This window comes from Plectropomus leopardus, chromosome 4 (genome assembly GCF_026936395.1).
Source record: "Plectropomus leopardus strain MGB_pleo_1.0 chromosome 4, ASM2693639v1, whole genome shotgun sequence".
Classification (NCBI taxonomy): domain Eukaryota; kingdom Metazoa; phylum Chordata; class Actinopteri; order Perciformes; family Serranidae; genus Plectropomus; species Plectropomus leopardus.
In genome coordinates, this window is record NC_142179.1 from 15289062 (window position 1) to 15316068 (window position 27007).

General features: G+C 38.1%; 1 protein-coding gene across 1 annotated transcript in view; it reads right to left on the minus strand.

The window, feature by feature from the left end:
* Window positions 1-27007, minus strand: part of ipo11 (importin 11) — a 152850-nt gene that overhangs the window by 115575 nt on the left and 10268 nt on the right. The window contains exons 4-9 of the mRNA XM_042488560.2: window positions 22967-23039; window positions 19502-19705; window positions 12266-12398; window positions 11378-11436; window positions 4034-4082; window positions 146-216 (exon numbers count right to left, since the gene is read on the minus strand). Of these exons, the coding sequence (XP_042344494.1) occupies window positions 146-216; window positions 4034-4082; window positions 11378-11436; window positions 12266-12398; window positions 19502-19705; window positions 22967-23039 (589 nt within the window). The remainder of the gene's footprint in view (window positions 1-145; window positions 217-4033; window positions 4083-11377; window positions 11437-12265; window positions 12399-19501; window positions 19706-22966; window positions 23040-27007) is intronic.

Here is a 27007-nt window from a genome sequence, read left to right on the forward strand (position 1 = left end):
AAGAGGAATAGAGAGAGATTTTAAAAAAAGACAGTTAGACTATAACTGGTCTGCAAAATCCTTGATACGAATATACAAACTATTAATTAAAGCTGAAACAGGAATTGGTATTTCTTATTATATATTTATAAACAAGTCAACTTACAACTTTAGTGTAGAGTATGATCATCTTCTCCAGCTTTTCTCTGCATACGCTGTCTGGACCAACCTGCCGACCTGAAATACAAAACGACCCCACAACATTGTTACTTAACAGTAGTATACTTAGCATACAGCATCTACAGCTAATTAACATAATTTGGCAATATAAAGATCACCCACAGTTATTTTAAACTAAATTCCACTAATTTAATTAGTCAATAATACATCTTCATGAACTTCGTGAACTTTTAGCCTGCCCACAAGCGTGCTAAAGCAGTAAGCTAACTCACCTCCTGGCTATTTTCTTTGGTCATGGAAATCAGTCCATCAGTCGTCTCATCTTTTAGTACAAAATCCAGGTAAGGACTAGTGTCAGATAATAAGCACTTAACCTTAATACTGACTAGTCCGTAGCAATATCCATAAAGTCAGTGAAAATAATCAGAAGAATCTCTTGAACCTCAAAGTGTGTCCTGACTAGAACATGCTTTCTCTGACCATAAAAAAAAGAGTGAGCAATTTTTATATTTAAGCTTTTGGATCCAATGGATTTTAATTTAAGAAATAGTTTGACACTTTGGGAACTATGCTTAGTCATTTTTTCTGTCAAAGTAATAAAAATCAGGGCTGATTGTGAAATATTTGAGAATTCACGCGTTAACAGTGTTTTAAATGTCGATGCACTGATAGAGCAGCAGCATGATGTGTTGAAATTCTGAACTTTTTCTCTACTTAAGTATTTAGCCTGCACCTCCATAGAAATGCACACACCGCATAAAGCCCACATAGGGAACGACTGCCAATTGTTGATTATGAGATTTTATTTTTTTTATGAGTCACGGTCAATTCAGAGGAATTCTTTTCAGAATGATGTGGCACATTAAATGAGAAATTATCCTAACTAGTGTCCGATCTTACAGTCATGATGAACCTTATGTGACATGGTAGACAAAAATGAATGAATACGTAGGAGGAAGATTAGAAGACGCAAGAGTAAGAGCCAGACAGCCAGAGAAAGAAAAGGTTGCTTGAGAAACGTGCTGAGATTGATGTACCCTGATTTAATACAAGAAACTTTTCCTCACTCTAAGGTCAAATGCCCACTTCACCTTCCCGCCTTGTGAAAGTCCCATGGGCCCATTACGTTGGTGAATATAATAAAGTACAGTAATAAAAGAATTCAAAGATGACCATGAATGACTCAGACCCTCTGATGTAAATTCTGGCTCTATAAAACTACTCATGATGCTAGAGCCAATAAAGATGTCTCATGTAGTTTACTTCCTTGTCAACCTCATTGATGAAATCTGCACAGACCATAACGGACTCTGGCATTCCTCCAATCATTTATGCAACAACCAGGGTCATAGTTTCCTCTCCCCCAACACTCACATTAATTTCTATCAGCAACTCGTAATTCAAAGTGACACTAGATTGATTAAAAAGGGTAAATGACTCCAAGATTTGTTTGTCTTGCTTCTTTTGGATTTAAGATCAGGACTATTTAGATCAAAACAACATTGCATTTTACTGACTTTCTGTCTGTGTCATTGTTTCCTTGTTGCAGGTGTACGACAGCTGGTAATGTAAGCAGATGTTGTGTAAAGTCATCAAAGTCCCTGAGGTCATACATCTGAACCAGCAAAACCTGCTAATAAAATCCACTGACAGAGACAGAGATAATGATTTAGTTTCAGCTTTCTTTCTTTACTTTCTTTTGCTCTATCTGCTAGATACGTAACCTTGAAAAAAAAGCTTTCAACAGTGCAGTGACTGACAGAAATGGAAAGGTGACCTCATGCAGAGGACAAACATCTAACAGGTAGAGCCAGACATCTGAATGGACCACAAAGACTGCCCCAAAAACACCGGTTTATATAGCTGACCTTATCAGTCTGTGCAGAGCTGATATTTCTCCCTGGCCCGGCTGTGAGCTGCCTTGCCGTCTCTCCTATCTGCCAGGCCCAAATACCAACAGGATCCTGACCCTGTCTCCACTACCATCAGCAGAGTAAATATTGGAAGTGATAGCTGTGGCTGATATCTCAAATGATATTTTTGCTAACATCTGCTGCTATGGTAGCTCGTTGAGTTGTGTCTGAGATTTATCTCTCCCTCACTGGGTGTTGTCATGAAAAACTTTTGTGGAAAAGAGGAAAGGACTGTTGATAGTCAAATTAGGCAATGAAAGTCAGCTATCTTAGTTGCCACTGAACTGGGTAGCTACCACTCAAAGGGTGTCAGTCATTGCGTTTTCCCACCACATGAACTTTCCAAAGGAAGGAGGAGCTTTTATAAGAACTCAAGTTTACATGCTATTCAACAGAGGACCTAGGGAACACATTTTCTTGCAGCAACAAAGTTCCAGGTGCCAAAAAAGGTCCCTGCGTTGTCGATTGTACTATCCAATGGTTCAGAAACTAAAGGCCTCACACCAAGGGGGCATTATATTTGTCCATTTAGTTTGCTTATCAATACATTCTTTTTTTAACTGTTGTTTTTCATAATGAGTACTTTCACCTCGAATGATGCTGCGAAAAAGGAAAGTAATTTTATTTGTTCATTTACTGACTTCTTTGGAATGTGGTCAATTTTGCAATGCAAATAATGGCATTACCCAATCACATTGTTCGGGACAGCCTTTAGATAACAACATTATGACAGAGGCGGACCTGTTTATTGTTTCTGTATTGCAGCACCTTGTAAATATTCACAGGCAAGTGTTTTGCAAAATTTCTTGCCATTTGTTAATCATACCCCTAGTGTATAAAGGCCTTGAGGGGGAACTAAGAGTTTACAGGGCCAAACTTTGCAGTGTTCAAATACTTACATGACGACAGCTCCAACCTTTTTAAAGCTTCATTTATACTCTAAGGAGAACACCAGGTGACTTTATAGTAGGTCGTGTGGAGGGCACCTAATGTGATGTTTATTAGCATTACATACAAAGATATGTTGATAACTTCCAGACTAATTTAAAGAAAGAGTGAGAAAAAGAGAGAGACAGCATATGCATATATGAGCTCATGAGAGCAGGAGCAAAAGAGAGGAGTCAAGGGAGCTAGCAAGTGAATGAAAAAAAGGGCATGTTGATGAGAGAATTCAGAGAAAAAAGACAGAAGAAAACTTGATATGATAATTAACGTTACACACTAAAACAGAAGTAGCTGTAAAATAAAAGGTTAATAACTTTATTATAGTTATCCATCTTTATAATAGTTAATATCTTTTCTCAATATCATTTCTTCAGAGCCAGAGTTTAAACTGACAAAACATTACAAAAAATAACACATAAACATCTAAAGTGCACTTTAATGTGGGGTAATCCCTGGTAAAGCACAATGTTGCACTATATAACACAGTAAGCAATTATTTTTACACGTTGACTAATGGAGTATTCGTGTAAGAGAAAGACATGTTTGATTTGCTAGGAGGGACAGAAGGGTAAGATTATTAAATCAATTTTGGACAGTTTTATTACTTAGATTTTATGGTTACATCTACTAGTGCAGAATGAGGTCACCATCAAAGACTTTCCAGGAAGACACATTTCATGGTGTCTTCAACCTGCTCTCTAGCGATCTCGCAAAACTTCTCATTCCTCGAGTCAGGCTCACTCTTAAATAATAGTACAGTGGGTATAAGTTGTACTTAAGAGATCTTTTCTCTCCTAATGGTTTAGAAGAGAAACTCTTGATTAAAAACTAAGCCCCTTAAGATGACACGGCATGAACTTTTAATTTGACTCCTACAGTATGTTATGCTGTCATGAGAACTAGATGTTTAAATAGGTGTATGCAGTATGCATTAAAGCACAGGTGACAGAGATTGTTTACTGAAGGGGGAAGTCTCAGATCAGAGAATCAGGACAGACAAAGAGACAAGTACTCACAGCACTCCAAGAACTGTTTTAGCCTCTCAAACACTGCATTCAGGAAACCCTGAAAAGGAAGAGATGAAGAGAGGGTAAGATAAAGTTTAATCTCTGACATTTTTGCAGTTGAATCACTATTGATTTCTTCATCAGTATTACTCCGAAGCAGATATATTAACAAGGCAGTAACTTTAGTATGTGTGTACGTGTGCATGGGCACACTCGGGAGTATAAATAAAAGTGCCAGCTACACTGTATGAAAGAGAATCAATTTTCTGTAGCGCGGTGCAGCTAAGCATGGGAAATTGGGATGATAGATGGAGATGCAATCGGTTTAGCTCTGTGTTAATGTTCAGCCATGAGGTCAACAGCGGTGTTATTAATCACACATCAGCCAGCACAACCCAGCCTGCAAGTAGAGCTCCTAACAGAGTTTAATGAGGAAAGAGGGGGTCACAAGAGGAGCATGCGGGAGTTGATGAAGAACATCATATACAGTAGGCATTTGTTAAGGTAATGGTGGGATTCAGACAAAAGGGAGGAGAAAATTAAATACAACATGCGAGAAATTAGAAACGGCTAATGCAAAGGGGGAAAAAAGTTTTCGGCTACATAAATCATGATGAAAACAGTTTGGCAACTAAATGGGAAGAGAAGTGATGCTTATGGCTGTGCTCTGGAAGAATACACAAGGATGGAGTTAAAGGTGAATGAATGTCAGCAAAATGGATTGAGACGGTGAGAAAAAGATGGAAAAATTGAGACAGAGTGTGGTAGGCATCAAATGGGAATGTCAGCACTACGAGGACAAGTTTGTGTTGGGAGATGAGAGTTATCAACGGAACAACTAAGTTCAATCTAAGATTGGACCTAAAGGATGTGCAACTGGTAGCAGTTTAAGATTAAAAAACAAAAAAGCCTAACATAACTACTTTTGTTGGCCAATATATTATTCAAGAAATAATTACGATCGATGCTGGAAATTAGCACCAACCACCAACTGATAAAATAGGCAAGTGGTTGCTAGTTGCGTCTGTGAGTACCTAGAAAAGCGCTCGATATGTTCTATCTATCTATCTATCTATCTATCTATCTATCTATCTATCATTATAATTATTATTCTTTGACTCATGGGTTGGCAAGCTAATGACTATCAGGACTGTGCGTCCTCAACTCCGAAAGTGCAGCTGCAGGCTAAGCAACACCAGTTTATTTTCTTTAAACTTAAGCAAGCAGGTGGGGGTTGGAGGAGGGAAAAAGGGTGAGTCACTGTGTCCTTGTCTTTCGATTTCAGGAATACCTTGCTGTTTATTTTGTCATCAGGTTGGCTAAAATCACGGTGCCATTCTTATAATAACAAATACATATGAAAACACAAAGTGCAACATTCAGGTCAGCAACATGATTGAGGTCATGTCCATATGTCATACCACAAGTGTAACATTGTTATCGTGACAGGCCTAAGCACAGACTCCAGGCTCCAGGTTTACAATGTTGCCGTTGATTGTTTACTACCATGGCTCAACTGAATGCGCCTTTTTCAATCTATAATTTACTTTGGGAGTGACACAAAAATGCTTGTTAGCTCCTGGACATTGCAAACCCACATACTGAGATGCAAGAAACTATATTGAGTAAAAAATATTTTTGCTTCTGATCAACTGAGATGTCTCTTGGAGCCTCATGTAGTGCCTGTTTGACAATCAAACCAAGAAGATAAACAGTCATTCAACTGAAAAATACATTTTAAATTCATCACTGTGGCAGCTTGTGTGGAAACTGACAGTGCTTCATTCTTAGTGTCAGTGTTTTCCAATTCACTGCTGTTCTCCTGCAGTGCTGCCACCGAGGTGATTAGAAAATAAACCCAATCTATCCAGAAAGCTCAAATCAAGTGTGAAGACCCTGGAAACTGGCTTTGTCAGGGTATATAACTTGTTAGTAGTCTGTACTTGAGCACCAAAGAACATCATGGAAAGACGAACAAAACAATCTACCCAAGCATTTTTATTAGTGTTTAAAGGGTAATTTTCCCCCCTCAAGAGGCCAGCAGCCAGCAGCAGCAAACAGGCTGCAATGTAACCACTCAGGACACATGCACATTGTCAAATTAAATCCACTGAAAGTGCTTGTTTTTGCAACTGACAGGGTCAGGTTATCATTTTAAGAGTCTGACAACATCATGGAAAAGATCCCTACAGAGACTGATTTTTTTTGTTTAACATTAAGATTAAACAGCCCCTTAATCACCATCGCCAAACCCACCAGACTCCATTAAATAAAGTATTTTTGGCAATGAATAGAGTCAGCAAAGTTTTACATCTAATTGGGTGAATTAAGAGTTTATTTCAAACAAACCATTCAGTTTTATTTTCGGCCTACTTTGAATTTAGTGTTTTATGATAAAAGAAACATTGTTTATTTAAATGGAGTTTGGTGGGTTTGGCCATAGCTATTTCAGTGCCTTTTCATCTCTGTGGGGTTCATTTCCGTAATGTTGATTGACACTTAGAAAAAAAATATGAGCCTGTTATCTTAATGGACATAAAGTGGCAATGCACAGAAGGCCCAAATGGGTACATTGCAGCCTGTTTCGCTGGTGGTGGCTTCAGTGGCCTCGCTCAATATTGAACCAACTGTTCTCCCCATTACTCACAAAAACGTGTGAATATTTGATCCAGGTTGAAATTACTGAAGTCACTGAAGTTGTATTCATAGTATGATTTTTTTCCCTTTTGATCAAAACCTTGCAACTGGCAACAACATAGGTATATCACAGCTCAACACACACACGCACGCACGCACGCACGCACGCACGCACGCACGCACGCACGCACGCACGCACGCACGCACGCACGCACGCACGCACGCACACACACACACACACACACACACACACACACCAGATGACTATCAACTGTTTAACATAATTGAAAAAAGTAATTTGGTCACTAAGTTCAATTATGTTGTATTGCAATTGACTTCGTTTTATGAATCACCAATATATTTCAGTTCATACTGTAATCAACTATAAATAAACAGCCAAAAGAGCCAAAAAACAAACAAAATGCCATGTAGTGACAGTGTGCAAGTCTGGGTGGCAGTTCCAGTATATTTTTTAAATATTACATAAATAATGTGTAAACATTACTTGAAATGAGAGGAGGAAAAACTATAATGCTGATTTAGTTCTAACTTACAAATAACTCAAAGCTGAAACAGTTTTATTTAGTTTACAAAAATGTGCTCTATCACCGTATGGTTTAAGTGTTAGTTTATATAATCACACTGTTTGTCATTTACCCTAAAATACATATTCAATGGAAAATATATTGCTTCATTAAATAACCAACTTCCAGCATGGGTCCCACATTTCATCAGTGCTCATGGAGCCAAAGATTGAATTGAGGGTAGTTAACAAAAGCATTAGCCTATTCACAGCAAGACTGCTGTTGCACATCATGCATAATTAGCAGATATGGGACCAGCTTATTATCAAGATTCACGGTTACATTTCAAGCCTGCTGTGCTGCGGGCATCTGAGCTGCACATCAGGACTTAGTTAAACATTGTTACTCTTTCAGATGGGTTTATTCAGTTCTCTGCAGGTTGCTAAATTACTTCTTTGGTAGGCAACCTGCAGACTCTTTTCCCCACAGTGAACTTCATGTCAGAAATACAGCCTTGAAACAGACTTTAATCTTAAATAAAGTGATATGATTTAATAGTTTTCCCAGCATCCCCCTATCAGCAAAGGAAGAGCGAAATAAAAGCTAAGCCATCAACACCTTGATGACCCAATCAATGAGTCAGGCACATCTCTGAACCATCCTAGGAAATGTTTGAAAGTGGTTGCAGGAAATAATTTGTCCTACAACATGTAAACTGAAAAGAAATCTCGGGAAGTAGTTTTTAATAACAGTCAAAAGGATCTGGATGAGGATTCCCATTACTGGGTTGAAAAAGTTTAACCTGTGACTGTGTAGTGAATAACAGAATTAATCAATGAGTCCTATTCAGAAAAAGGGTTCACTTGAGCAAAACCCGTAATTGCATCCAATTAATTTAAATTACATTATCCCTGTCTGACTCACCTCACCTGTTCCTATTAACAACAATTAACTTCCTTTCAGTTTAATTTGTTCCAGATCATGAAGGCTGATGCCAGACACATCCAGGTTGAAATCTGAGCAATGTTTATGATTACATACAAATAAAATGCATGTTTATTCAATGGAAAGACGCAACTGAATTCACTGTTGAGTGGAAAACACCTCTTGTTATAAAAGTCTTTCCCCCCAAGCTGCACAAAAACTTTTATCCTGAGGCTATGGGACACCACTTTGTACTGAGATGTACACAGACAACAGGAGCAAAAATGAATGTCAGGAGGAAAATAAGAAAACAAATGAAGTTCAGTACGCCATGACTGGAAAGTATCTTCATGAACAATGTTGCGAATTTGTTTCTATGCAAAAGCCAAAGAGACAACAGAAAGATAAAACATTGCAGCACTTGCTGTTGGAAGCAGTAAAATAAGTCTTAAAGGTGCCTTCCATACTTGTTTCAGGGGGGGTATTACGCTTTCCTCATTTTCTTTCATATATATTAAACTGCAATATCAGCTTTTTTTTATATGGTCATCTGCTTCAGGCACGCTACTTCTAGTGTTTAATATAAACACTGAAACATGAAGCTACATGCTCACACAAGGGAAACATATAATTTTGGTTTGCCAATGTTTGTAAAATCTCCCTGATTCCAGATCATATGCTTGCTGGAATATGTACATTTGTGAAGGTTTTGGTTAAGATGCTTTTACTGGTGATTTTTCGTAATATAAATTGTAACTATTTATTTGGTCAGGGCAGTCATTCCCTGGTTTAAATGATGGTGCAGACGCCAAAAATGCAAATGTGGAAGACTTTGACCATTCAGAGCAGACTGGGCTCTGGAGGGGGGCTTAGAGACTGATGGTAAAACAGAGCTTTTTAGACATGGTTGAATTCAGGTATATTCAGGCAGACAAGTGTTTTTGAAAGCAAGTATATCATAGGCCACCTATAAAAGACATAAAAATACTCTGCTGTGTTTTGTTTTTTTTCACAAAGATCATTTGTTAAAAACTGCTTCTACTACTTATGCAAATATTGTTTATATCAAAAGTTTTACAACTGGACACAAGATGCTTACTACTTCTCAATGGATGTGCACTGGAAGCCTCACATTTCTGCATCAAATTTAATTGTAAGTTGACCACGGCTGGCTTCTAAACTAGTGTTATGTCACAAAATCCTGTATGAGCGTTGTCCAATTCATATTCAAGGTGTGCAAAGAGAAACTTTCCCCCTTGAGAAGATAACTGTGAAAAAAGCCTTCAAGTGTCAAACAAAGCTCATGATCTGTATCATAACATCCAAGTGAAGCAACAATACGCAAATAACAATTTTGAGTGGAGGGGAGTATTTGATATTAAAATAGTATGACAAATGTCCCTGACCTGAATGCTGGTAAAGGATCTAGGTTCATATTTCCCTGTTGACACACCATCAGCTGAATAATAAAATGAATGAATACTGATATCGACAGCCAAAGTAGGAAGTAGTGAGTCTCAGATAATAACAGCATAAAAATCTAAACATGAAATATTAACTCCCAACCATTTCTTCTGCTCACTGAGCTGGAATAACCAGGGACAGCTCAAGGCAAATGACATTTTAATGTGACTGTTTCAACCATTACACAACCTTCAGCATGCAAACTAAAAGTTGTCTCATTAGTAGAATAATAGAGCACAGTAAACAGAATTACTTCTGTTGTAAAATGTCTTTTCCATCTCCCAGTTGACAGAGAGCAAAAAACAAACAAATAAACCAATAAAAGCAAAAATACAAACACTACAAAGAAGAGACAAGGACAGAGAGACAGAGAGACAGCACAGTAGCAACTCACTGAGCAGACTCGTGATATTAATGACATGTTCACCTTCCATGACTGCATACACTGAATCTTAAGGCTGCTTGAAGCCAAACAAATAATTTGGATGTCTTTCTGAAGAACAAATCCCATTTTTTAAAATCTGTAACCAGCTGTTTGGTATTTTTATAGGGAAGCACAATGGTGAAATTCTGCGCTGATACCGATGTTTAAAATAACATTTTTGTTTTTGTTGTTATTTATTCCCCTTTTTGTGGCAGAGAAACAAAGAAATCTTCTTTATAAAAAATATATTTGAACCATTTTAGAGTCACTGAGCCCTTCTTTATTCTGCCTCTGAAGGAGCACAAATTTCATGACAGGAATTTATTAAACAAATACATTTCTTTTACATACACACTAAATACAGTACAATTTATTGTAATTCCTGTCTGTAATATTTATTTCATATTGTTGTGAAAACACAATCAAATTTCTCCTTCAAATGTCTGTATATTTTCACGTATCTTGTGAAATTTACATTTGACACACTATGATAACGTCATAATTTACCTTAGCAAAAAACTCATTTTTACTAAACAGAGCTTGAACATATTAAAATGTAATTCAATGTAACCTCTGAAACAACTAACAAGCTCTCCTGTCGATTTTAACATGGATTTGCTGCTCACAATGTACCATCATTGAAAAGAAAAAGGGTGTGATTGCAATCAGCAACACGAATATTGCCCAATACAAATGTTTGGTTAACACCTGATTGATCAAATGGGTTAATGATTGATTTTTCTCACATCGTAACCAATTATTTTATTGATACGAATCAATTAATGCGCTGCTTATCTGCACCGTTTCAGGTACAGATTGCATTGGCACATTTGTGATAGTGCTGCCTATTTTTAGCACCAAACCTTGGAGATATCTACATCTGAAATTAAAAGCACAATACAAGGTACATTCCTTTGATCTAAATAAATAATAAAGAGTAATATTTGAAAAGTCCTTCTTTTACCTTTTTACCATTATTATCTTAAACTTTTACTGCCATTCCTTCACAAAACCTTGATAGGCAACTCAGGAGTAGGCAGAATCCGCAGCTGGGGATCACAGGGCTGGAACATTTTGTGCAAATGATTCCATTAACTATAATCCACAGGGGAACTAAAACCCTATCCAGACACACACTCAAGATTTTTTTTAAGAGAGATTTAGAGCAAATTGAATTAACACTTTCATGGAGTGGGACTTTCTTCACACAGAGTGGGAGAAGAGCCCCTACAGAGGGCCTTACTCTTTGAACCGAGACCAGACTTGAGGCACTTTGAATCTTCAGTCATTCACATATTGTGGAGTCACTTTCACCGCAAAACACCAACAGTGGAAAAAAAACAAACACGAAAGGTTCTGCTGACAGAACTTAAGACTCACCATCACTTCCATATTCTGTTGTGGCTCTTGAAATCCGAAGACTGTCAACTTGCGAAGCACTGAGAGGGGAAGATAGGAAAAAAAACAAGTGAGCAGGATTGTAGCAAAATTAAAATTCACCTCCACTTAATTGATGTTTCACATATGAATATTTCCAGAAGTCCACAACTTGCCTGCTTTATAAAACTGATATCCCCCGTTTACACAAGATAATCCACAGATCTTGTTGTGAGCAATTTCATATCGGATTTTCTTTCAACTGAACTACACCCCCCCAACCATAAAACAGTGCAGGAGGAGGTTTGTATCTACTGCTGGCTCACCTAGCACCACCAACATTACAGCTCAGCCTAGGAAGATGCCATTAATGGTTTAAACTTGCACTGTCACAGGCATAAGCCTCTCATCCATGAGTGGCTGCACACTTCCTTCTGCACAGTGGTGAGGTTGGTGGGTGTATAGAATGAAAATAGTTCCTACATGAAACTGCACACAACAGGGTCTGTGGATTGACTTAAGTAAAAGGGTCATGATTTCTAGAAAATAACCTTGCTGTTGATTTTTTCAAATATATTTTTGGCGCTGTGAGTACCAAAACCCGCCTGCCATCTAGTTCCATTATATTCAAGAGAGGACAGACATCTCTATGGCTGATATCTCCAACACTCTAAAACTCACACCAAAACAATCTAGACTGATTAAAACTTCCACTGGGGGGTGGAGGAGGAAAAATATGTATTTTTATTTTGGGGGTGAATTGTCCCTTTAATACCATGATTAACTGACCATTTTGTATTTATAGATGACTGCACCTCGTTGCATGAGAGTGCAGTTGTGTCGTGAGTGTAATGGGCATAAGTGAGTTTGCATGTGTGCAAATGTTGCTACCTTTAAGAGAGAGCAACGTCCTCTCCAATGAGCTGAGCGCTGCAGCCTCATCTCTGGCGTAGATCTGCTGGAGGAAGCAGTCGGTGTGGTGGCTCCACAGGGAGCACGCAAAACTGTAGATGCCCGATGCCAGCTGCCAACATACACATAAACAGCACAGTCAATCACGCATAAAATTATTCTGGATCAGTGATCACGTTTACCAAAAGGCATGTGAGGTAATTCTGGTAAAAGCATGAAATAAATCACAAAATGTATCTGCACCCCAAAGTTACATATATGCAAATTGCACCTTAACGTCAGAGAATTACTCATTAACACAGAGACAAATACAAAAGCACTTCCACATAATACACGCATGCAGAACAAACAAAGAGGGACATCTGAGTCACAGGTCTAATTTAGCTCTAAATGAACTTCCTATTACAGTCGCTGCCATAACATTATTTGGGCCCAAACCAATTACATTTTCTTCCATGAAGGCATTCTCCTGTTAGAGGAAAAACAAGATCATCAAAAGGTAGACAAAAGTACTCTCAGTCCCATCAGCTGTGTAGTGTAAAGTATGGCCCAATAGCTCAGACAATATAATAAATCTGCCATGGCACAATAACGAGCTTTGGATTATGCTTTGGTTGGTGTTTTCATAAAAGAACAAACAGAACACAAAAAAGCTAAACAGGAACTACTCAAACACACAACTCAATATTCAAGCATTTCAGCGTGATAAAGTTGAAGGAAAACTACACTCTCAGATATCCTTACATTGTAAAATGCGATGTTTAAAGATATTCCTGCTGCTTGATGAAGGCAAACACCCACATGAAAATTAGTCTGTGAATGACACTCCACCTCAAAGAAAGAAAGTGTACAACTTATTGACAGTAGAGCTCTGTGTTGTGGGTAATCGCAAGTGTCAAGGGAGAAACTGTGAGAACCAGTGGTTAGGTTGGTGACGTATGCCTACTGAAAGAGAAATCCCTACTTTGACAGCACAGCACAGGCTCTGATAGATTCTTTACAGAAAACTGCAAGCCTGGCAGGTTTCTTCTTAGGAGAGATTTTTCTAGAGCTTGGCACTTTCCCTTCCTCAGATACCAGACTAATCCAATGCATGAACATAAAAGTGATGAACCAAGTTTAGAAGGCAATCTTAAACTCTTCTTCTGAAGATGTCTTTACTCTTGGTGTTTTGTCTTTCAGAAGGGTCAAAAGTGGGTTTGACTGTTCAGCTGGACCTACAAATTATGCATTGATTGTTTTCCAACTGCTAAGGGAATTTCTAAAGTGTGTTAATTTCCTTAACACTTATTGATACTGGAGTCGTAATCAGTCTACAGGTGTTTTATGGAGGAGGTTTCAGTTTTGTCATCCCCTTGGTTCTTCCACAGGTGGGCAAAGGTTCAGCTCCTTTTACGCCATTGAGACTTGAAATGTTGTCTATACAGCATTTAAATGTTGAATATTTCTTAACTAATATTCAGGTTTGCCAGAGATTTAAGAACTTTTCAAGGACCCCAATTTTTTTTCCCCACTTGGAACTACTACTACTTTTCAAATGTACCTGATTTGAACATTATTCAAAAATAATTTTAGCTAGCTGGCACACATCAAGGGATTAAATGAAGAAACATACATGATCGTAAACAAAATTTAACACACAGCAACACTGACAGCTGCAGAAAATAAGTTATTATTTTACATTACATGGACATTATCTACCGTAACAATTTTATTACACACAACAAAGTTCCATGACTTTTCCAAAAACTTTCAGTGATTTTTACTGATTCAAAGACTTTTCCAGTCCTAGAAACCGTGATTGTGAAATATAACTTTTCCACTTTTCCAGCTTTATCGTGACATAGGAACCATGGATATTATAATTGTTAAGAACTACAAAAACTTCAAAAGGTGCTTTTAAGCACAAGTAGGTATACAGTAACGTTGAAGTCTAACATAAATATCTGAATTTCTAAAATAGCCTATAGATGGCTAAAAAGTGACAGTGAACACTCAGGTAGCACGGTTTACAATAGCAAACATAATTTATTATACCATACTATGTGCAGCAAGCACCAGTGTATTTATTATAAGTTAGCAGCTGATGGTGAATCCACCAACCACACCTGCTGTTTGCTAGCAAGCACAAAACAATCACACACCTTTTTTAAGCAATTTTCTGAGCCAGACTAAGATTCCCATTAAGGCCCCAGGTGGCACACAACACTGAGATGCATTATGACACAGCAGAGCAAAAACTACAAGCCCAGTTTGCCACACCTGAAAATGTAACCTTCACCACAAACTACTTGAGTCTCCTGAGATCTGATCACATCTCCATAACATTAAACTTCATAAAATGGCTTGACAACCTCAGTTAACTCAGACAGCATGTCAATTAAGGCCCCAGTGTTATATTTTTAGTCGGCAACACAGAGAGAAGCAGCCGTTTATTGGGAAACAATCTGAAGTCCAATTAATGAGTTTTGTGAATTGCTGAATCATTCAAGAGAGAATTCTGATGCATCCAAGAATCAATTACTTTTCCCGCCCATGTGGTGCATAAGCGCGCACGCGTGCGTGTGTGCGTGCGTGTGTGTGTAGGCATGCGTGCGTGCGTGCGTGCGTGTGTGTGTGTGTGTAGGCAATGTGTATCTTTTTCACCACTGCTGACAGAGACAACAGAGCGACAACTTTCAATAAAAGCAAACTATTTCCACCATCTGCAAGCCAATTCCCTCTTCTAGGAGGAAAAACTTGTATACCAAAGCCATCTAAGAAAAGTGCAGTTCAATTTATTTGACTTGATCTGTTTTATGAATACCCATCCAGTAGGATATTGTCTATTGCTACTCAAAACGCTGGTTATCAACTGCACTTTAACTTAAACTGCGTGACAAAAAGTAAACAAGCACAACAAATGCAATGCAGTGTCTTCACAACAATGCCATGTCTGTGTGGCTACCTGCTACCTGTGTGTTAAAGGTATACAGTACAGGATTTTCCTAAAAAACAATGTAGACAGACTCATACAAAAAAGGAGTCTCTCTTGGTCATCCCTTATGACCCAATAGCAATGTGTGGCAGTGTATTTTTCTGCAGAGCCCTTTGCCTGTATTATCTTGTTTTCTTCTTTATTTTGCTGTGGTGGGGACATTTCTGGGCTGCAAACTTTGGACAGTGGGTGTGTAGGGAGTCTAACAGGATGCAGGTGAGGTTGGGACTTTGTGAAAAGGTGGTGACCAGGTGCAAGGCTGTAGGGAGCAAGCATCCAAGAGGAAACTAAAATAACAGCGGACAAAACGCCAAGTGGAAAAAGCTTGTTCCAAAACAAGAGTGAATCTGAGGTTGGCTGTCACCTGCAGGCAAACACTGAAGGAGCGGATGAAGAGCAACGCAGAGTTAGCCTGTTTCTGTCGGACAGGTAGGTGCTGCAGTTACTTTAGTTAGCTTGCAAAAGTATTGGCCTCTCCATAATAACTGTAGTGGTTCTACAATGGTAGCTTGTGGTGCACATGCACTTTTTGTGGCATTGAGCTGGGTAGGTGGGGCCAGGTTTAAATGTTATAGTTACAAACTTAAAATTTCTAAATAGTATAGCATTTAATAATTTAACAATGCAATCTCATGAAAGTCATATACTAAGTACAGGAGTGAGGAGAACTACAGAAAAAAGGTTGGAGGTCTGGTAGACGATTAATAAACAATTGCTGTTAAGAGAATTATATACCACTCGGAGGGTAAATATAAAATCCAGACAAAGGTACGAACTTTTGTTTGCAAATTCTGTGAGTGTTTGTCTGTCTTTGGAAGTATTTATATTATCCTGGTTACAGAAAAGTACATATCGTATTGTTGTATCACTCTCAGGGTGGTTTTAAAGGTGTTTCTGGGTTGGTTAAGTTGGTAAAGTAACATATGTGGGTGTTTGAGTATTACAGTTCACCTGCCACTGGCTCTTGGAAACACCTGACATTACATATGTCCACTGGATGAATGGCAGCAATTGACATCACCTAACCTGCTGGGATCAGGCTTGACACACCTGTGGTGAGATCCTCTTTGATATGCAAGTCCCTGACTTTCAAATTCATTTTGCCATATCGTCTTGTCTTTCATGCTAATGCTCTGGGTAATATCATGCACAATTGAATTGTGCAATTGAGAACAATCATCCTGTTTGGTGGCAACAAGAGTCTTTTATTCAATAATATAATTTTCAATTGAACAACAACGCCATCATGCAACACTGCTGTTCAGTCATGGCCTGTTTAGCAATGTGAGGCTTTTCTCAAGTACTTACTATTTCTGGTGCCTGTTTATGGATCATTTTTCAAGATGAATGGTTTTTAAATTTTGGTTTTTGTTTTGATTTTTTTTGCACCATGCTGACTTTTCACATTTTCATCATATTTTGAAAGGACAGAATACTGTTATGAATCTCAAGTTTGCAGTGTCACTTTTGTTTGTCTATCCAATATTTCATTTTTTAAGATAAAGGCAGCAGGCACTGAGCATTTTTCTTTGATCCAGTTCCTTCCTCAGTTTTCTCCATTTCTTTCTAAACATCCATACTTTTACTAATGCACACATCTAAAAGTTGGGAAGCAGAAATCACTTCGAAAAGTGTCCCACTTCCATCCTCCTTGCCTTTGAACACAGACTCAACTTTATCTTTACACCATTTTCTTCATTATTCCATAACTACCTCTTATGTGATCCCTCCTCCTGTCACCAGCAGCCCTTAGTTACTTCAATCACTTCTTCTCCTACACACCCACACTCTGCTTCTTTATCAGCCCTCTTTCCCTTTTTCTCCCGCTATCTGTTTAACTCTGCGTCTGGCACATGCTTTAAGTTCACAGTCTAAGCCTCAGCAAGTGGGCCAGTGAAACAAAGAGGTAGTTGATGTTCTGCTGCCAGTGCAGCATCTCCCATGATGCTGTCAACATGGTCGACCAACTGTTTTAGCTAGGGCGAAGGACCAGAGAGAAGTGTACACTCATCGAGTACAAGAAGGCACGCTCGAACACCCACAGACACGTAACAGTACTTATGTACACATTAGGTCCATGCTAAAAAGGGTGACACAAAAAACTGTGTAAAGATAGAGAGTAAAACAGTGAGGCTGGAAATGAAGAGATACTTGCTTTCTAATGCAGATAGTACAATCCTGCGAATAAATGGCAAAGGTAACATTCAGGTTACCAGTGACTAATCACTTTGTTCTTTCAAAAGTGAGAAGAAGGACAACCCACTGTAAAAAAACACAACTCTCCTTGTTTCAAAGTCTTCTGCTCAACACACAATTGAAAACATAGGAATGGTATTTGGGATGGTGAACAATAGGGCTGGGTCATCAAACAAGACTAGGTTAAAACCTCGTATATGGCTGGACGGTGTACACTGGTTCCCAACCTTTTCACTCTGGGAACTTCTTTCTTATCATTGAGTAAGCTGATGACATATTTTAGGGATATGTCCTATCATATTAAATTTATAACAATAACAGTAGAAAACAACTGATAAACTGTACAATTAACACAAAGGCCTAACTGCAGGAAGTTTGTGTTAGATTAGTAAATCTGATGAATTTTGAGAAGATTATTTCCTGGGAATATCGCATCAGAGATAAGTTTTCCTGATATTTGTTGAAACTTATCTTTTACATCTCATCTTTCTATTAAACTCACTCCACGCTGATGTATGTAGTGCACAGCATGCACCACCAGAGCTCAGTCTCCTTTCTCTACTGGTGGAACAGGCAGCTGAGCTGAAAGACACTGTGATATCTAGTGGTGGAGGGATAAGTTTTAAGACTGTAAACAGTCGGTGACCAGCAACAGCAGAAAGAGACTGTGGGGGAAAAAATGCATTTTTTATATCTAACTGTTAAAAAACCAGAGCTGGCATTTGTTGGAACATAGGACATACTGACTAGATTACTATCAAGAGTAACCAAGAAACCAAGATGGTGTGGGTTAGTGGGGGCGGCCCCACTGGTATCAGAATTTTTAAAACACAGTGAACTTCCTTAGCACAAGACACAGACCTTGTTTACAGGTGTAGCAGTGCATACAAATAGCCAACATGAAAACTGCATAAAGCTAAAGAAACTGAGACCACTTAATGTTCAAATCAGGCCTCACATTAAAAAACACTTAGATGCCAGGGGTGAAGGGCACCACTGAAGCTGAAATTAACAGTGTTGCATTGTCCTTTGTCTCATCACCTCTTAACAATGCGTGGTGTGCACACAGACTGGACACCGAGACAGTTATATCATGACTGGGGAGAGAGAGCATTCCATGGGCCATTTAGCTTCAAAGTCATCAGTGCATCATTTAAAAACTGCACTGTTTAATGGGGCTCAGACTGCCTTTGTTGCTCATATTGCCTAAGGGCACACATTTTTGGCATAGAGGATGCCTCTGCACACTATCCAGCTATTTGGTCTCAGTCACTGCCTCTGATGTCCACCGGTCTGTGTCTGTCACTCTTATTCTCCCTCAGCAGGTCTCAGTCTTCTCTCTGTTGGTCTGTTTGATATCTTACTCACCTAAACCCTTTCTCTTCATGACTATCTTTCTGCTTATGTCTTGTGTTTTTTAAAACCATGGATGGCACAAAAAAGAGAATTTGCTCCAATTCACTACCCCTTTGAAAGAAACATTAACCTGCACAAATAACTCTCCCTCTTGCAAAATCTCTTTTACACACACACACACACACACGCAACTAGCAATGCAGACAAATGTATTCCCAAACACATCAATCTCACTCCAGTCATGCATGAAGACAGACACACATGCATGCACAGAGAATCCATAACTGCCATGACTCGCATTTGACACGTCTCATACAACAGCTAAACAGCATCTCCTACAGGCAAAGATTGGAGATGAAATACCTGCAACTCTAATATAATCTTACTATTCATCTATTCATGCTCAAAAAGGGAGTAAAAAGGAACATGACAAAGTCAGAGGGCAGAACACATGAAAAAAAATAAGAGGGTAAAGAAGCAAAGCTCAGGAGATGGAGCTGAAGTTTTATTTTTCTTCACTTGTTGACCTAAAGTCACCTTGTATTGAGGTGTTCACAGCTACTGCAACAAGTGCAGACAACAAAATCCCAGAGAGGGATAGTGAATGACAACCAATAAGATACAAAAATAAGGTTGTGAAGATCTTAAGCAGAGAGTGGTGACAAAAACCAAAACTGTCGACTTACATCCTGAAAAAGCCGTCGGTCCTGCGCCAGACGTTTGGATGCGAGGGTTTTGGTGACATGATAGAAGGTTAGCAGCGCTCTGTGCTGCTGCAGGCCATCCTGACCCTTCACAGACTCGAGCAGAATGGGGATGAGCTCTGGCCACTGCCTGGGGCAGTCCAGACGGGCCACCTTGGCTATCAGTACTGCAATCTGGGTCGCTATCTGTTGGAAAAACACAGAAAGAAAATAAATTACCAGAGGCAAAACATAAACACAGCAGAAGGTGGCTACGCCAAAGAAAACTTGACAGGAATTTAACTACTTCTAGAACATTCTGTATCTCATAATTTAATAAAAAGTTCTCAGGTGCAATTTTAAATGAGCCTTCTGGATAAGTAGGACAGGAATTACTATCCTATTATATACAACATTGTGTGCATACTATCTTATATTGACTGAGATTGAATCAGTTGCATAGATCATAGATCAAGTTCCTTTTTAAACAGATAACTCGCAAAGGTCAGGTGTGTTACATGTTTATAGCCATTACTACTAGAAAAGATATAGGGCTACCAGTATTGCAAAAATAATCAGACAGATAATGACTTTTTCATATATATATATATATATATATATATATATATATATATATATATATATATATATATATATATATATATATATATATATACGCACACACACATATATACATATACACATATATATACATACACACACACACACACACACACACATACATATATATATATATATACACACACATATACACATATATATATATATGTGTGTGTGCATGGGCATGTGTATAACAGCCTTGTTACTATTTGAACACCACCTTTAATAACTGATTTTTTTCAGACAATATAAGCATAAGCTGATTTTGATTTGAGAGGTGTGGTTCACACATCCTTCCAAAACAGTTTAATATTCACAGTTTTATCATATAAGGAAAACCTAGGACTGTTACTATTTGAACACCATCTTTAATAACTACTGTAATTTTTAACATCACATAAGCATATGCTGACTTTGAGCTGACAGCTGTGTTTCACACATCCTGCCAAAATATTAAAAAGGACTACTTTACCCATTAAAAAAACATTTCAAAATCCCATATTAGAGATGTGGTCCTTGGTGGTAACAACATACACTGTGTTGCCAGTTTAAGAACACTCTGCTAAAACTTATCCACTCTAATGCAACCGCCTGCAATAAATCTTACCTTAGTCATAAGTTATAATGTCCATTTTATGTTGAAACTGTTTCACAAGTGTTGATTTTGGAGGCTGTGCTTCTACAGTGATGTTCAACTGTATTGCAATATGCTAAGAGGTGCTTCTAATATTTTGTCCACCCAATTTATATCCATAATAATAGACAAAAAGTCGATGGCCCTGTTATAACCATATGCATATCACGCAGGTAATCTGTAAATACCAACAGGGACTGTTTTATAACATTACTTTGAAGCTTATGACATCTTTAGCTGACCTAATATTTCTGTGAGGGCAGTTTCATATTTAAATCCCAAAGCCTCTGGAAAGATGGCTTGAAATAGTAAGAATGCAAATATTATGTTAAAGTTGAGTGTCTCATTAAGTATCTACAAAAATCTGAGTTAAAATAAATGTTTCCAACTGGTTCAAACAGCTTGTTTTAAGGATAATGGGATTTCATAAGACTGTGTGGGCTTGGCAGATCACGTTTTGATTGACAGCTCCTTGGATCCCACCTTAGTCAACTGTCAAAGCTGAGCACAGCAGAGTCTGCGTGGTGCAGCCCCATCTGTTCCAGCACTCTGACTCTGGGTGCGTTCGTAAATCTAATCTGACGCTCTAAACTTAAATGAGAGCTGCTGTTTTAAAGCCACAGAGTGCTCTATTTCTACATGAATTAACGAATGGTTAAATTCATCACACATTCGCTTTGCTGCTCCTTGTGTGCCCGAATTGCGCTCTGACACTCCCAGAGTGTGGTGATCTGGATAACAGAACAGTACAGTCCAACAGCTCTCCGACTCATGAAATTGTGGGATTTTAATTTGACATGTTAGATTAGTAACTGAGACCTGACCTTGAAGTTTTGATTGGCTTTATCCATATTACATGACATGGATTGGCAAATCAATCTAGCTTCAGGAAACTGTGAAAAAACTAGAAAGACAGTTCTTCATATTTTGATTGAGGCTAATGTCAGATCATTTTTTATGCATGTTAGACCATAAAGTACATGTTAAAAAAGTTTTTGGTGATTTTGGTTCCAAAATCTAGCCCATTGTATTACATAGTTTAAAGCAGCAAAGCAGATTCTTTACTTTTAGCTTTCATGCAAATTAAAAAAAATGCACCGCAGGATTGAATGATGAATGATTGAATGTTTGAATGTTTGAACAATGCCACCAGCAGCAACACGCCCAGGCAACCAGATGGAATTTTCATTGTAGCTGCTGTTTTTAATCAACTCATCCTTCAACTCCAAAGATGCAGCAGGATCAAGGACAAATGTAATTTTGTTTTTTAAACTTTGTTAAAAAATGACAAATAAATCTATCTTCTACCTTCTGAAGCCAGGCGAGGTCACAAAATTATAAACTGTCCACACTGCACTGGAAGACCCATACTCGTGTACAATCCAGATCGATTCGACAGGCTGCGACTTGTGAGACATACGGTGTTCAAATAGCATTCATTGCTTGCCATATGGACATATCAGTCCTGATGTTGCAGGGTTTTCCCTCAGGGATATACAAGCTGTAGAAACCAGGATGGATGGCTAACACTGAATGGCATGTCCCCTCAGACAAATGTATTACACACCGCTTGATTCTGAATTATTTGTTTGTTGCAGCTCCCCCCTGAGAACTGTAAAAATAATGCTTTATCAACAAACTTTTGTGACCCTCAAATTATATCCCCATATGCAAAGCATTTTGCCTATAGCGTGTGATGCTGAACGTTATCTGTAGCTGTGCAGATTTATCATTTTTGCTTTATCTGTGAGGTTATTCTAGATAGCAGTTGCCTCATTATGTCCCATCCAAAAATGTAAACTTAAATGATCCTTTATTTTTACTTATGTTTATTGCTTAAGCTTATTTAGAGCTTTTTAGTTAACAAATGTAAGCAGATTGGCCATACTTAGTGAATAGGCATCTACATTACCTGTTTTTCAAAACAGTACACTTACAGCACATGTTTAAATGAAAGTTTTATCACCTTCTCTTCATTTTTTATCTTCATCATAATTTCCCTTTTTGTCTATGATATTTGTTTGTTTTTTTGTTTGAATAGAACAGCTGGTCTGACTAAATCTAGATAAATCTACATCTTGTGTGATGCTTTTACTCATTTTCTTTGTACATTATATGGTTTTATACTGAGTGATACTAATCAAAAAGAGTTTCTTTGTAGCAGTTTTTGATGATGAATCCATTTTTTTCATATCACATTTTTCCTCACTTACCTGATTGACAGGCTCATTGAAGTTTGTGATGAGACCAGCACGCAATGATGTCTTCTCCTCTTCTGATAAAGCACTGTGAACAAACCAACCAGAGATAATGGTGAGACGAGGTCAGCGTGTCGAGAGAATGGATAAAAGTAACAGTGACGCAATATCTCGACTTACCAAAGAAAGAAATCAACACAAAAATTAATCAGTACAGACAGATATATCAATGTGTGTGGTTAACAAGAATGACATACGTAGGTCGATAATTATGTTCGCCTGAACACCGGTGAAACATCACTGAAACACATTTTTCAAGCATTGCCTGTCTGTCTATATTCTTTGATCATGCGTCACTTATGGGGCAGCTTTATTGAATGGATTAAGGATTTTATGGACGCAGAAAGACACAAATTCTACAAAGGAAAAAATAAAACAAAGCCAAGATTTTAACCCTTTAACTTCGAGACACAAGCACAAACCACTGAGCCACCATTTCACATTATGACGACAGGGTGCCAGTCATAGAATAGAACTGAATAGTCTTTATTGTCATTGTATTGGTACAACGAAATTGAGGGTGCTCCCAGAAAGCTGCCGTACACTATAGATGATTTAAAGTAGCATAAGACAATCACAACATACATGCATACATGTTAAAACAGGTATTCCCTTAAAAATAGAGACATGAGGGTAAAATATGTACTCACTGAGCCTCATCCTGGCATTGTTGAATGCAGCTCATATCTTAAGAGACCCCTTATAATTTCATTTCGGATTCTAGACATGCAAACCTCAAACTTTAATATGGGGAAGATATAAATATGACATCAATCTGCCAAGTTGTTATGGGATCAATTAAATCCCTTTATAACACCAGTGCAGGACCTGCCAGCTGCCTGATTTAATCAGTAAGCTTTGGATAAACCCTCTGCTCTCCTCCAACTCAATTCTTGTAGTCTGCAACATGAGCCGAAGGTGTGTGCAAAAGAGTGACAGTGTCAATCTGTTAAAAAGAAGAGATTTTTACTATAATTTAGCCTGCTCTACCAACTTCAACTGCTGCTGGAGTGGGAGAGAGTGTTTGATGTGAGGAAGAGTGGGGAATGACTCACTCTGTAACCTTAGGCAAAGTGAGAGGAGGTATGGGTGGAAGACAAATTACTACGGGGGAGAGTGTAAATTAGTGAAACAAGATTTACAACACATATATTTTGAGAATCTGGGAGCGAGGCAAGCTTTAAAGAAATACGGGACAAGAGATTAAAATATATATTAACATAAGCAAGTGTGTGCCTGAGCCTTGTTTTGGGTTTTTAGGCTAAAGAAACCACAAAATCTGAGGACTGGAGGAAAAAAAAGAAAATCAAGAAACGCACAAAGATGGTTCACAGAGAGTAAAGTTATCCTGCAGACACAAGAGACAAAAACAGCAAAGCTCCAAATTTTTTGGGGCTACTGTCTTATTTTGGTTCAGCCACATAATTTTATGGTAGGAATAACATTTAAATTTGCAATGTAACTACACAGCTTTTTCATGTTAATCTGAGGCGGGTTGTATATAGTCATTTGATCAACTATAAATAAGGTTTTCTGCTTTAACATTTTTCAGTTGCATGAAAACAACACAGAACAAAAGCATTTTTGGCATGAAAACACCTTTCCCATAAATGTAGGTGGTTAAGATGAGGTTCTCAGTGAAACAGATCATTCATCACAGCTGCACCTGCCAAGGGTTGGGTACCATTCACATCAGCCACCTCTTGTCAGACTCCACGTTCTCACCCAGTTGCCCTCTCAGGTATCGACATTAGGTCCAGATACATGTAACATGAACTGGCTCTCAGTAGTACTGAATTCATCTGGTTGTTCCCCTTAAAAGTGCCCTAGAGTCTGGTAACTTTCCTTTACTCTTGCCTTTGATTTTCTACTTCTGCTTTTTCCAAAAAGGTCAAAAGTTATAGGCATTCAAAGAGCAGTTGGTGCTTACGTAACAGTGTTTATTTTGTGTTTAAGTGTTTAATTCAACTTGCAAATCCCTTTTGCATGATGCATTTTGGTTTTACTTTGTTTACTGTGAATGTTTTCATCATTTTTAGGTCACTCTAAGCAATGAAATGAAAAGTATTTTAAAATCCTTTCAAGGGAAAAGCATCTCAGCAAACAGGAATGAGCATGCTTGTCAGAGTTTTTAAAGAATTATGCTAATGTGAGCATTCTCCACTTAAATAAACTTGCGGTGTCTTGTAAACCTGTGTAGGCAGGGCATGTTTGAATGCACGACACACATTAACAAAAAGCATTCAAATGTCAAACTAAGGCACACTCTGTGTGCAAAAACAGATTGATATTGTTATAGGAAGATACCTTACATCAGTCAAAAGCCAGTGTATGACCTGTACACAAAACACCTCAAATACGCTTACAAAAATAATTCAACCAAATGAACGTATGTAAATTGAATTTGCAATATATTGCTCATAGCTTTCAAAAATTTCAATTTTCACGTCTGACACTGTGGGGCCACCTGCAGACTAAACTGAGACACGTGACAGCTGTCTGACTGCTGACAGAAACTGCTTTGAGGTACACCAGATTACTGAGCCACAGTTTATATTATTGTTATTACCTGATCTATGTCTTTCAAAAATGTCAGTTTTAATAAATGTATTTTTAACCTGGCCAAAATCTGTACTTTTCTGAACTAAAAACTTAATGCAGCCACAAAATTTAAAAAATCTGTCAATTTGTTACAATAATATTACCACTACTGACAGAAAAAATGTGTCCAGTTAATTCTAGCACTAACAATGTAATCAGGTCCACTTGTAACATCAAGAACCAGAGCGTTTCGGCTTGTGGTCTTTACCATGATGATCCTGATCTGGTCTGGTTAAAGTATTAAATCATTCTTTAAACTACTAGTGTTTGTAGTATAGGTTTAGACCTCTTCAGATTTTCTCCTTTCTCCATGCACCTCAGAAGTGCATGAAGTCTTGCCAGAAATCCCTTCTACTAACAGTCCAACTAGCCAGGGGACAGCAGCTGCAGAGAGCAATGTTTTAGCCTATTTAATTAATATTTCATCACTTTGTGATGTTGAGTTAAAAAACAATTTCTTGGATGAAGTACTGTAATTTCACATATCTTTTAAAATACCTTGAATTACACAAGTAAGTGGAAAAGCCACCAAATATAGCGATGACATTAAAGCTGCTCTGTTTAAATCAATGATTCAAGTCACTGGGCAGAGAGCTTCGAGGTGATTTTCAGTTACTCATTCGAAGCATCACATTTTTTAACTGACAGGGAGACTGAAAACATGGGACAGACGTGAGGTCTGTCTCCAAACATGGCAAGGATTGTTTCTAATGTCTGACACTCTCACTGCGCATGCTCTCGCAGTGTCAACACTCTGACAATTTGTGAATTCAGTACACATAAGCTAGAAGAAAGAGCCCTAAAGTGTTTTTTAAGTCATGCGAAATTTGGGCCAGGCTTTATCTTGCACTTCTTTAATTCTTGATGTTTCAAAATATCTGTCAGTTTTTTTGCTGTAAAATATTTTCAATCAAGAATCCATTTCAGACGTGGGAGACCTAAAAGAATATGAAAAACACTGTTGTGCCTTGTTCTACTTCCAGTAGGGGTATCTCACAAACTAAGTACTTTTCAGGGTTTTCCATTCAGCCTAGTTCCACTGAGTGTTTATTTTTCTGCTTCAAGATGAGACGAGGTAATACTTTATAGATCAGAAGAAGTAAGGTGTATATTATGTACAGCACGTATCCAACACTGAAACAAACTACAAATAAAGCCATGCAGGGTTTTCAGTCACGCTCTCTATTGTTTTTTTAAGATAATTCTCAAAATGTCCTATTGTCATTTATGCATAATTATTGCATAATACACAACTGATTCCGCTCTCATAATTCTAGCATTATAGACAAATGTCAGGCCTGGGTACAGTCCTCCTGGATAGCCGCAATAATAAAAAGTCATGAAAGGGAGATTTTTTTTCCAAGTTATGAAAAAGCAAGTGACCTTTTTCCACAG